General features: G+C 33.3%; 1 protein-coding gene across 1 annotated transcript in view; it reads left to right on the top strand.

Annotated features, from left to right (window-relative positions):
- The window catches only part of LOC106468620 (plexin-B-like), a 69,664-nt gene that overhangs the window by 32,100 nt on the left and 23,813 nt on the right, over positions 1-13,751 (top strand). Inside the window, exons 13-16 of the mRNA XM_022396965.1 lie at positions 4,498-4,643; positions 5,891-5,993; positions 10,137-10,273; positions 11,525-11,701. Of these exons, the coding sequence (XP_022252673.1) occupies positions 4,498-4,643; positions 5,891-5,993; positions 10,137-10,273; positions 11,525-11,701 (563 nt within the window). The remainder of the gene's footprint in view (positions 1-4,497; positions 4,644-5,890; positions 5,994-10,136; positions 10,274-11,524; positions 11,702-13,751) is intronic.

The raw sequence follows: 13,751 nt of genomic DNA, 5'->3' as shown, positions 1-13,751 counted from the left end.
CAAACACGTTGAGGTTGAAAGGACGTAACCAAAATTATCACCCAGAGTATAAGTATAATAAGTTAACTTCATTCTTCCAAGCAGCACTGATGAGCTGTGAATTCGACGAAACTAGTCTACTGCAGCGGAAGTAGAATAATCAAAGAATATGTTAGGCCTACCTCTGTGTCGTTTTTTATTCGTTGAAATTCACGTTTTGGTGAGGAAAAGAAATTCAGACATATTTGTAAATGATATGTATATAGATTATTTGGTATAGCCTATATGAGAAAAATGTCACAAGACGCTAGTCACAAGATTTTTAATTCATATTTCTCGTTCACACGATAGGTTGCAAAGGTGTTACATGTTATTCCATAAAACTTTATTATAATTGTTTACTGATATTTCTTAATCTTTCTCATTATGTGTTTCCTCTAAAGGTTAAAAAACATTTTCTCATCTGGCCCAATATATGTGTAATAAAACTTCAATACTTTCTGGTGTCCTAAAACATTGAAGCTGGAATAATCTCTGTAATAGGGGTGCTGCTGCACCCTCAGCACCTCTACTACCCACCTCCCTTTCCAGAAATGCTACTTTTCAGCATAAAAATGGTTCATTATAACCTTAATGTTTATTTAGAGCTACGGACATTTTACAAAAGGTATGTATGGAGAGAAAAAAGGGTTCAGTTCATGTTTTTGTCGTAAAATCTTTAATTGTGTTTTTTTATTATACAAACACACACATATTTTTTTAATATGTTAATTTAATTAAATGTTCTTTGGTTTGGATGATTCGTTTAATTTGTTTGATTAGAAAATGTTGGTAGTTTTAAAATACTGCATATTTATAAACCGATACGAACTGGTAGTTAGGGCACACGCTCGCTCTTTCATCCGTGGGGGCGTTATAATGCGATGGTCAATCCTATTATTCGTTGGTAAAAGAGGGGTCCAGGAATTGGCGGTGGGTGGTGTTAACGTGCTGCCTTCTGGTCTATCACTTCTAAGTTAGGGACGGCTAGCGCAAACAAATCCCATGTAGCTTTGCGCGAAATTCAAAACAAACTAAACCCAAGTAAATTCTTTCTTTAATTGGGATTGGTCAGCTTTCACGGCCACCTTTACTCACTTATCGTGTACTTTCTTCATATTTATTATTTCACATTCTTTTTATTCCTAAAGAAGATAGTCAACTAGTTAAAAATGCTCGAGTTTTTGGGTCTTTTAAAATCTAATTTATTGTAATTTTTTTAGGATCATTTATGCTACTCTTTCATCATGATTATTTGATATTTTTGTCCAATCAAAAGCTGCGAAATAATATAAAGAACAGAAATTACGTCAATCTAATCTTCGGCAGTCTAAATATTGGTCACTAGCAGCCTGTTTATAGGTTAAAGAACTTTGGCCATGAAACAAAGTTTTCCTGAGTCTGCCCCTATATTTTTTGTAATTTATGAAATAAACTCAAGCTGGGTGAAAGTAAAATTTGACTTTTGGCGCTAAAAGCTTTGAAAATAATTTCCTATTCTGAAATATTGTATCATTTTTGCCCTTGGGTTTAATTTGGGAAAGTACGACGAATTTCACCCCCCCCCTGGGTCCCCCGGAGGGTCAGCGGTAAGTTTAAGGACTTACAACACTAAAATCCAGGGTTCGATTCTTCACGGTGGTGCATAGAGCGCAAATAGCCCAATGTGGCTTTACGATAAAACAAACAATTCATCCCTCCTCGTGAGTGATCTGGAAAAAACCAACTATGCACATGCGCAAATCGCCTCTTTCAATGTGTTACCTTTACACGTTTCCAGAATATCATTGTAGGTTTGTGTGGAACCTTAATTTGAAAAAACAAAAATAAAACGTGTGAATATTTGGAATAGTGCATTATGCCTTATTGTACATAAAAAAAACAAAAAACATTATGTTAAGTAACTCAATTGAAAGTGAACAATAATTGTATTCAAAACTTCACGTATGGTTAGTCACATTGAAATCGATTGTTGTTTAGCACGTTCTCCGTGAATTATATTTGTTTAATGATATTTATGTTATCATAATGGATTTTACGTCATAACGAAGTAGATCTGCATTAACCGAAACGAATTTCTTCTGATGCTTATATCACTTGCTCCATCAGTGGTACTTTGAATGCCCCAAATAATATAATACAATTAAAACAATAACAGAAATAAAAAAAAATTAATGGGCACAAATGATGTTTCATTAACAACCATAATGCCCAAATGACTTTTGGAAAAAAAAATGTCATTTTTAATACATTAAATAAATAAATAAATAAGTTTAATAATTATTTGTTAATCTGAAGTTGTTTCGCTGCTCTGATGCTCTGTTCGTTGTTTATCAACCAATAACTTGAAGGTTTGTAACAGTAAAATTCAGAGTTCGATCTCCGCGGTGGACGTATCACAGATAGTCCATTGTGCATCTTCGCGCTTAAACAAAAACAACCAGTGGCACAGCGGAATGTCTGCGGACTTACAACGCTAGAATCCGGGTTTCGATACCCGTGGTGGGCAGAGCACAGATAGCCCATTGTGTAGCTTTGTGCTTAATTACAAACAAACACGGGTATGTTTTATTAGAAATATATACTTTTCTTTCGAGTCTTCGTCGTATTCTGTACTTATTTATCTGTATTCATTATCATTCTTCTGTGTAATTGACCTTTGAACCAAAGTCTGTGTAAGGTCATTGGATGAAAAACTCTTAACTCATCATAACTTAAGTTCGCTCGAGCTGAAAGCTCCCTTCAATAACTTATTGCCCCTCAGTGGCACAGCGGTATGTCTGCGGACTTACAACGCTAGAAACCGGGTTTCGATACCTGTTGTGGGCAGAGCACAGATAGCCCATTGTGTAGCTTTGTGCTTAATTCCAAAAAACAAACAAATAATAAATTATTATATAATGTTTGTCTTCGTATAGTTCTTATCGCTCCTTTCGCCACCAGGTAGCCGGTTTTATAATGTGTGTATTTTTTCAGCCAGATAAACTTACTACAGTTGGTGGGTTATTTGATAAGTTTGAACTTCTGCAGAAATGTGTAAGTTACTCGCATTATAAACATTCTGACAGTAAGGCAGAATAGTGTTTCTCAACAGTAAGTCTGAGGGCTCACACTGCTAGAAAAAGGGTTTCGATTCTCGTGGTGAGAACAGCACAGATAGCCACTGGTGTAGCTTTGTGTTTACCAAGTAAAGAAAAAAATTAAAAAAGGAAGTAAATGTAGGGATGGCTAATATCAGTCCTTCAAAAACAATACAAACAAGATAGTAGGGATGGCATTTGTGTCATCCCTACATAATAGTACAGGCAAAAATTAACATATAGCACTATATATAACTATTCAATCACAATTGAGTTTAATTTATCCTATGTTTGTCTGCTAACATTCTACCACAACGTGTGCCTGTGACATTATGTAGGGATCTTGGTTTTTGAATTATCATGTAATGAAAAAGAAGCAGAAGAAAGAAGAACAAGAAATTTACAGACATTCCCAGAATTTGTGACTCAGTCATTACATAGATATTGTTATAAAAGGAAACACTGTATAGTATTGTAAAGTTATGATGACCTATTGAGGAGATATTTAAAATACCATTTCGATGAACAATCTGAGCCATCCCACATAGGCAGTGCTGTCGCCTACCGGATAACAAAAAAAAAAATCTTCCTCCTTTAAACAAGAAAGATATATATATATACATTTGAAATTCTGCCTTTTAAATTAACCTTCGTTTATGGTGTCAAAACTTTCGTTAGCTGAGGAAGACCCATCTCTGCTACAGTTTGGGCCCAGGCGTGGCCTGTATATTGCACTCAAATAATTCATCCTTCACACTTTTGGGTGTGTGATAAGAGTGATTGTTAAATCCCTTTATTAAATTAGATGAGTTTAGAATGGTTGCTGTTCATTATTTGCCTCGTCTGGGGACGGCTAGCACAGATAACCATTATGGGCAGGGCATGGCACAGAGGTTAGCGTGATCACACTGCGAATCTGAGAGTTCATAGTCCGCGTTATAAGAGTGACGGTCAAACCTCAGTATTCGGCTAAACAAAATGTAGCACAACAGCGGTGGGCGTTGTTGATTGTCCGTTTTCTCTCCAGTCGGTTCACAATTAGTGATGACTTTGGGCAGATAGCCTCTGTGCAGCTTTTCTAAAACAAACAAACAAACCTAGTATATACGTTTGTTTGAAGATACATTCCTACTAAATAAAGACAAATAAAAAAGATGAAAAGTTGATAACATAAACATTCTGTAGCAGTGAGTTCACTGAATTAACAACATTTTTAATGATTTCGACTTTGTTGTGTGAGAAGGGATAGGAAGATAAGTAATCCGACTTTACTCTTCGTTTAAATCTTTCCTAACAAAAGTTTCAAAGTAACTAAGATGTTTAAACATTTGTATAAAGTGAATTGTAAGCATTTTCCTTTTTTTTTAAAAGGCATACTAACTGGAAATTTTCCGAACAGATATACCCTATCACAGGTCCTCGACAAGGTGGCACCATGGTGACAATAAAAGGTAGTAACTTAGGAACGAAAAAAGAAGACGTCCAAGATAAAATTACGATTGGTGGGATCCCTTGCAAAGTGGTGGAATACAATGTCTCTGTTAGGTGAGAAAGTAATCATGATCAATTTAGGCCTAACAACTAGTGTACTTAGAAAACTATGCTAATGTGGGACACTTAGATAAATATTCAAATACAGTGCATCATAATTATTGTTATCTTATATATATATTGTCCGAGCATTCATCTGTCTCCCGATTAAAAAGCTGCGCACGCAGGCAAAGCTTAACATTCACATTTGAAATGATGAAAGAACAGGCATGAATAATGTTGATGCCAGATTTTATTTCGCAAGCAAGATATTCCACATTAAATTGTTAGGAATTAATCACACTATAATTTACATTTCAAAATGTGACGTAACTTAAAGAATATCAATGTAGATTTACCGTATGTTATTGTTGAGTGGCTCTTAGCATGACTGAAATGCTCAGCAATTACTTTTCGTGGTGGGTGGTATAAGTAGCTCAGAGCTTTGGCTCTGAGTGAAACCAAAGGTGAAAGACAATTAACCTTTTTAAATTTCATGAAATAATTTAAATTGATAGATTAACTTAAACTTTTCTTGTCACTGGGGACGGGTACTTTTGCTTGTAACACATATAGATTACCATCATGGGAATAATCTTTACTACATACCATGTTACTGTACAAAACAATAATCTTTACTATATACCATGTTACTGTACAAAACAATAATCTTTACTCCATACCATGTTACTGTAAAAACAATAATCTTTACTACACACCATGTTACTGTACAAAACAATAATCTTTACTACACACCTTGTTACTGTACAAAACAATAATCTTTACTACATACCATGTTACTGTACAAAACAATAATCTTTACTACACACCATGTTACTGTACAAAACAATAATCTTTACTACATACCGTGTTACTGTACAAAACAATAATTTTTACTACATACCATGTTACTGTACAAAACAATAATCTTTACTACACACCATCTTATTGTACAAAACAATAATCTTTACTACATACCATGTTACTGTACAAAACAATAATATTTACTACACTACCATGTTACTGTACAAAACAATAATATTTACTCCATACTATGTTACTGTACAAAACAATAATGTTTACTACGTACCATATTACTGTACAAAATTTTCTTCATTTTTGTTTAAGAAAGACACTCTTAATGTTTAGTTATAATGTTTGCCATTGTTGTTCTGAATATAATGCTTTTTTCATTTCCTTTTATGTGAAGTATTTTTGCAGTAATAAATGATGTTGCAGCAAAGTGTTCTTGGCATTTATAGAGTAGTCTGTCGTACTGGTGAAAGCCCTACTATCAAGAGTGCTGAAGTCGTTGTTGGTAACAATGCAGGAAGAACCACAGCTACGGAGAAGTTTTCATACAGAGTAAGAACTGGAGATAAGTAACTTAAACATTTGTGTTTCCAAAATTATAGCGATAGGCCTTAAATAATTGATATTGTACTGTGTCTATTCGCAGCTGTAACTAAGAATATAAAGTCCTTTCTTGTACTTTTTTACTTGTTCAATATTTTAATGAATGTGATACTGAAATTCCATTGCAATGCACATTTTCTGTTATCAGGAATAATATAACTTATGTGTTTAGTAGAGTAAAGAAGGATGTGCTACATTATGTGTTTAGTAGTTTACAGTGTGCTACATTGTGTGTTTAGTAGTGTAAATAAGAGCATACAGTGTGCTACATTGTGTGTTTAGTAGTGTAACAAAGAGTATACAGTGTGCTACATTGTGTGTTTAGTAATGTAAAGAAGAGTATACAGTGTGCTACATTGTGTGTTTAGTAGTGTAAATAAGAGTATACAGTGTGCTACATTGTGTGTTTAGTAGTGTAAATAAGAGTATACAGTGTGTTACATTGTGTGTTTAGTAGCGTAAAGAAGAGTATACAGTGTGCTACATTGTGTGTTTAGTAGTGTAAAGAAGAGTGTACGATGTACAACATTGTGATTTTAGTAGTGTAAGTAGTAGTGTACAATGTGCTGCATTGTGTGTTCAGTGGTGTACAGTGTGTGTTAAAGAAGACTGTAATGTGTGATACATTGTGTAACTAGTAGTGCACAGTGTGCTACATTGTGTATTTAATAGTGTAAATAAAAGCATACAGTTTAATTGTTTAAGCATATTCACATTTTTTTCCATATTTCATGTCAGTGTTCAGCATGTAATTTTGACATTCTTGTAAATGCTATGTGCGAAGGTCCTAAACATATACTAATGCTCTTGCACATGCAAATCATTGTTATGTACTTAACTGGCTATTCCATAGAAGTTTATACCAGCTTTTCCCTGTGTCTGTTTCTACAAGTATATATCAAGGGGTTATAGAAAGATTTGTACAAGTTAGTATGTGTTCGGGTTACCTCCCTTGTATATATTTAAAATTTGGAATGATCATTGAAGTTGATAATCTAAGGATACCACTTATAACCCTAGTTTGACTAGAATTTGTGGTATTAAATTATTCTTCATGCACTTCTTACATTGTGTGAACGTGTTAGGAACATTCTCTCTACGCCAGCAGCCAGAGAGAAGTCACTAAGAGGAAATAGAGCTCAGCCAGTAGAGTAAAAGACGTATTCATCCTTTGTTTTGTGACTAAATATTTTTATGTTTGTGATTTTTTCCTGTCTGATTTCATTATTACTTTCTATATAATGTTTCCATAACATGCATTTTGTGAATAATTGATTTCTTTCTGGAAGATATCAGTGAACCTGAATACTATAGTGTAAGGAAAAAATGTACAGCCTGCTACACTATGTGTTTTTATAGTATAAAGAAGAACATATGTACAGATTGTTACATATTCCTTTAGTTATGTAAAAATGTAGTCTGCTACATTATGTGTTTTTTGTAGTGTAAAAATGTATATAGTTTTCTACATTATTTCTTTATTAGTGTTAAGAAATGTAGAGTCTGCTATATCATGTGCTTGGTAGTGTAAGGAAAAGTGTATAGTGTAGTACATCACATGTTAATAATGTAAAGAGGAGTGTACTTTCAGTTTTATCACATATTTAGTACTGTAAGGAGGAGTGTACTTTCAGGTTCATCACATATTTAGTAGTGTAAGAAGGAGTGTACTTTCAGGTTTATCACATATTTAGTCATGTAAGAAGGAGTGTACTTTCAGGTTCATCACATATTTAGTAGTGTAACAAGGAGTGTACTCTCAGGTTTATCACATATTTAGTAGTGTAAGAAGGAGTGTACTTTCAGGTTCATCACATATTTAGTCATGTATGAAGGAGTGTACTTTCAGGTTCATCTCATATTTAATCATGTAAGAAGGAGTGTGCTTTCAGGTTTATCACATATTTAGTAGTGTAAGAAGAGTGTATTTTTGATAAACCTGAAAGTACACTCCTTCTTACACTACTAAATATGTGATGAACCTGAAAGTACACTCCTCCTTACACTACTAAATATGTGATGAACCCGAAAGCACACTCCTTCTTACATGACTAAACATGAGATGAACCTGAAAGTACACTCTTTCTTGCATGACTAAATATGAGATGAACCTGAAAGTACACTCCTTCTTACATGACTAAATATGACTAAATATGTGATAAACCTGAGTGTAAGAAGGAGTGTACTTTCAAAATATGTGATAAACCAGTCATGTATGCAGGAGTGTACTTTCAGGTTCGTCTCATATTTAATCATGTAAGAAGGAGTGTGCTTTCGGGTTTATCACATATTTAGTCATGTAAGAAGGAGTGTACTTTCAGGTTCATCTCATATTTAGTCATGTAAGAAAGAGTGTACTTTCAGGTTTATCACATATTTAGTAGTGTAAGAAGGAGTGTGCTTTCGGGTTTATCACATATTTAGTCATGTAAGAAGGAGTGTACTTTCAGATTCATCACATATTTAGTCATGTAAGAAGGAGTGTGCTTTCAGGTTTATCACATATTTAGTAGTGTAAGAAAGAGTGTACTTTCAGGTTCATCTCATATTTAGTCATGTAAGAAGGAGTGTACTTTCAGGTTTATCACATATTTAGTCATGTAAGAAGGAGTGTGCTTTCAGGTTCATCACGTATTTAGTGTAAGAAGGAGTGTACTTTCAGGTTCATCTCATGTTTAGTCATGTAAGAAGGAGTGTGCTTTCAGATTCATCACATATTTAGTCATGTAAGAAGGAGTGTGCTTTCAGGTTTATCACATATTTAGTAGTGTAAGAAGGAGTGTACTTTCAGGTTTATCACACATTTAGTAGTGTAAGAAAGAGTGTACTTTCATGTTCATCTCATATTTAGTCACGTAAGAAGGAGTGTGCTTTCAGTTTATCACATATTTAGTCATGTAAGAAGGAGTGTACTTTCAGATTCATCACATATTTAGTCATGTAAGAAGGAGTGTACTTTCAGGTTCATCACATATTTAGTAGTGTAAGAAGGAGTGTACTTTCAGATTCATCACATATTTAGTCATGTAAGAAGGAGTGTGCTTTCAGGTTTATCACATATTTAGTAGTGTAAGAAGGAGTGTACTTTCAGGTTTATCACATATTTAGTAGTGTAAGAAGGAGTTTACTTTCAGATTCATCACATATTTAGTCATGTATGAAGGAGTGTACTTTCAGGTTCATCTCATATTTAATCAATGTAAGAAGGAGTGTACTTTCAGGTTTATCACATATTTAGTAGTGTAAGAAGGAGTTTACTTTCAGATTCATCACATATTTAGTCATGTAAGAAGGAGTGTACTTTCAGGTTCATCACATATTTAGTAGTGTAAGAAGGAGTGTACTTTCAGGTTTATCACATATTTAGTAGTGTAAGAAGGAGTGTACTTTCAGATTTATCACATATTTAGTAGTGTAAGAAGGAGTGTACTTTCAGGTTTATCACATATTTAGTAGTGTAAGAAGGAGTGTAGAATATGTCACATCACGTGTTATAAAGTAAATTGTAATGAAAAGTGTTCAGTCTATTATATCATGTTTCTGTTTGACTCAATGTTTTTCAGAACTGCAGTCTAAATTGTTTATTCATCTAAGTTTGTTTTATACCCGTAGTATATAAAAGTTTCAAAGACTAGAATAAATAACAAGGGTAATTAAAGGCATCTGTTGTGAATTTTGTGATATTTAAACAAGACAATGATGAATAAGAACCAGGGTAAAGGCATCTGTTGTGAATTTTGTGATATTTAAACAAGACAAGGATAAATAAGAACCAGGGTAAAGGCATCTGTTGTGAATTTTGTGATATTTAAACAAGACAAGGATAAATAAGAATAAGGGTAATTAAAGGCATCTGTTGTGAATTTTTGTCATTTTTCAACAGGACTACAATAAATAAGAACAAGGGTAATTAAAGGCATCTGTTGTGAATTTTGTCATTTTTTCAACAGGACTACAATAAATAAGAACAAGGGTAATTAAAGGCATCTGTTGTAAATTTTGTCATTTTTCAACAGGACTACAATAAATAACCAGGGTAAAACTTTATATGTTGTAATTTGTGCAATAACGTGTGAAACCTTTCTTTTACAGAATATCAGTTTAACAAAAGTTTATCCAAACAAAGGGCCTCAGGCTGGGGGCACACGCCTCTTTCTAAGTGGTTCAAACCTAAACATTGGAAGTAACATACAAGTTTTCTTGGATAATTTGCCTTGTATTGTTTACAGGTGAGGCTATCTGTAGAAAGTGTTTTATTAACAGCTAGAAGATAGCTGTAATACATGTTTAGATGTCATATATATATTTGCCTTGTATTGTTTACAGGTGAGGCTGTCTGTAGAAAGTGTTTTATTAACAGCTAGAAGATAGCTGTAATACATGTTTAGATGTCATATATATATTTGCCTTGTTTTGTTTACAGGTGAGGCTGTCTGTAGAAAGTGTTTTATTAACAGCTAGAAGATAGCTGTAATACATGTTTAGATGTCATATATATATATATATATGCCTTGTATTGTTTACAGGTGAGGCTATCTGTATAAAGTGTTTTATTAACAGTGAGAAGATAGCTGTAATACATGTTTAGAAGTCATATATATATTTCAAGCTCCCAATAGTTAGTTATAATACTGTTCCAATTATAATTTGTAATAATTTTTCAGCTAATTTTGTCTATGTTTCATTTCAAAGTTATCAGTAATGAAGTACATAAAATGTAATAACAGACTATTAATAGAATCTACAGCTTGTTTAATTGTTAAATACATATAAAAGAAACTACAGTGAGTTTTGTATGTTGGTACTATTACATATTAATTTGGCTGGACAAGTTGAAAAATCTAAAGATTCACACAGTAATGCTGCTAGATGTGCTTCACACTTTCAGCTGTGGGTGCATTATAAGAATGATAGTTCCCATTACTTGATTCAAGGGTGAACAAAACCCTTTTAGTGGTGGGTACTGCTAGCTGGATGCTTTCTCTTTTGGTCAGTACTTCAAAATTAAGAATGGCTGAAACTTGGGATTACTGACCTTCCTGCTTAGCCCTTGTATGTGTATAAGGTACAGTTCAGGTTGGGTATACCAATTAATACGTATGAATTAAAAAATAAATATTGTTAGAGTTCATAGGTTTATTGACTAATGTTAGGAGTGAATTGTTATTGAATGGTGTCCACCTAATTTCAGAAATGTCAGTTGTGTTTAGAAATATTATGAATCTGACAACATGATATACTATAAAAATGGGACTGAACGATATCATAGATATTACTGTGGGTAAGCATGCAACTTAAGTCTATTTGTGCATGCACTTATACTAAGTATAATGTTTTATAGCAAACTGTATTTCTGTGTCTTTGATGGAAAATTTATAATAAGATGTAACAGTGTGTTTAAATCACTGTTAATGAAATATATTCCTTTTCTATATTGTGTTTTGTATTTGGATGCTGATGACTTTTTCCCCATTTTTCAGAACATTAGCAAGTAACAGACAGATCAGCTGTCATACAACTAGAGCCCCCCATCCATCGTACAATGTGGCACAGTTGATCCTTCAAGTTGACAATGCTAGTCTAATGTTCCCCAACCCTTTCACCTATGTAGATGACCCAACCATCCTTCGGATCTACCCACTAAAGAGCTTTGTTGGGTTAGTGAGGTGTTATATTGTTAACTATTTATAAATTAAACTTATATTATTGGCATCATTCAGTGGATCTACTCACTAAAGAACTTTGTTAAATTGGATTAGTTAAGATGGTACATTGTTAACCAAAATAGAAAATTAAACTTAGTAATCATTGGCATCTTATGGATGTACTTTTGAAAAAGCATTCCTGTGTTACTTAAGTTGATATCATCTCTATTTTCAAAATCTTTAAATTTTACTTTTGTTTAACAACACTCTTTATTTTCAGCTTTCTTAAGCAAGTGTTAATTTCTTTCATGAAGGTCACCACTGCTTTCACATTTAGTCTATTAGTACTTTTAAAAGTTTTAAATTGATGTTTTAGTCAAAGGCATTGCTAGGTGCTGGCACATGGGGCCCATGCTCCAAATCCCCACTTGGCATCTTGAAAAATCAGAATAGAAAACCATGATTGATACTATACTGAAATGCTAAAAATTCCCATGCCTATGAGCCCAAGCCCAAATATTTTTAAACACCTAGCAACACTTCTGATTCTAGTAAACATTGTCTGCAAACCACAACCAAACAATTTGTAAATATTTAATTTTTGAGTTGTGTGTGCGTGCATTAATTGAGATTTTTTCGTGTAAGTAGTGAGTTAAAAAGGATTTATGAAACATATTTTGACACATCCACATCATTAGGTAGTATTTGGTTGGGGCATCTAATGTTAGCTGTCAGTTTGTTTATATGAATGATAGTTAGAGACAGGGCTGCAGTATTTAAAAACAAAAACTTATTTGATGACCTTGAAAGAAAAGTGAAAGGGGGTGTGCAGGCAAGAGCTCCCTTTGTAACTGGGAGAAGGAGAGAACAGCTTTGAGGGTGTGCACCACTGGGGAAAAAATATTTATTTTTCAAAATGTTTTCTTACCCTATTTTAAGCTATCTATTTTTATTATAATTGGGGCTTTTCATGAGATGAAAATTCATGCTTTGTCTAAGAAGTACGTTATATTAAAAGCAACAACATGCTCTTCATCTAAAATACATAGTAATGATAAACTATGATAATCAAAGCAGTTGTGATGTCAGCTTACGTTGTTCACTTTAATGACACCCACAACTTATGATAAGAGTAGGAGGGAGGGGACCTGAGAAAAGTACCTAGATTATGCCCACGGTCTGTAAAAAAATCACTTGAGCCGTGCCCAGATCTATTGAAGCATCAGTTAAAGAATGGATGTAGGGTGATAATTGTTTTTTGGAATTGATTTTTACAAACTGATATCAACAGATAGAGGTCCAAAGAAAAAATACTAAACTTTAGAATATAGTACTCTACTATAAAAACATGCTCACAAAATTAGTGTACAACATAGAAACTAGCTTTTTTTTGATATAATATTAGCAATATTTTATTATGATGGATGAGATCAATGCATTTCAAATAAAAAAAATGTCTTGATTGACTGTAACATGCGAGATAAATAACTTCTAGTTACGAATAACAGAGAAAAATGATACAATTACAAATATGCTATTGTAATGCAGTAGGTGGCACAATGTCAACACACCTACTCAAAAAGCAAACAAAAATAAAAGGAACAATGCAGTTTTTGTTAAATATGCTATTAACTGGAGAGTTCTTACTGGAACTCTATCTTTGAACCTGTGTATAAGATGAGGGGTAAAATCAGGCAGAGATTTAAGAGTAAAATGTGCCGGCAAATATGGTAGGTGCAGTGTGCTTTAAATGTTAGAGCTGGCCAGTGACTCAATGCTACATTATGCCATGTTTGCATAAGTACATACACTGAATTAATTACATACTACATATGAAAAATCTAATAGTATAATATTTCATTTGTAGCACACAAGTTTGTAAAATATCCTTTGCATCTGAGATAAGAATTGATATATTTTCTTGTTACATTTTAAGCAATAGATAGTGTAACCATGTAGATGAAGTGGATGTTGTAACCATGTCAATGAAATTAATATATCTTACAAGGAGGTTATTTGGAAAACATTTTGGCGGATTTCATTTGTTTTCTGATAAATTAAC

Source organism: Limulus polyphemus, unplaced genomic scaffold (genome assembly GCF_000517525.1).
Source record: "Limulus polyphemus unplaced genomic scaffold, Limulus_polyphemus-2.1.2 Scaffold3081, whole genome shotgun sequence".
In the NCBI taxonomy this organism is placed as follows: Eukaryota; Metazoa; Arthropoda; class Merostomata; order Xiphosura; family Limulidae; genus Limulus; species Limulus polyphemus.
Note: the sequence above shows the minus strand (reverse complement) of the source record. Positions and strands in the feature narration are given on the sequence as shown.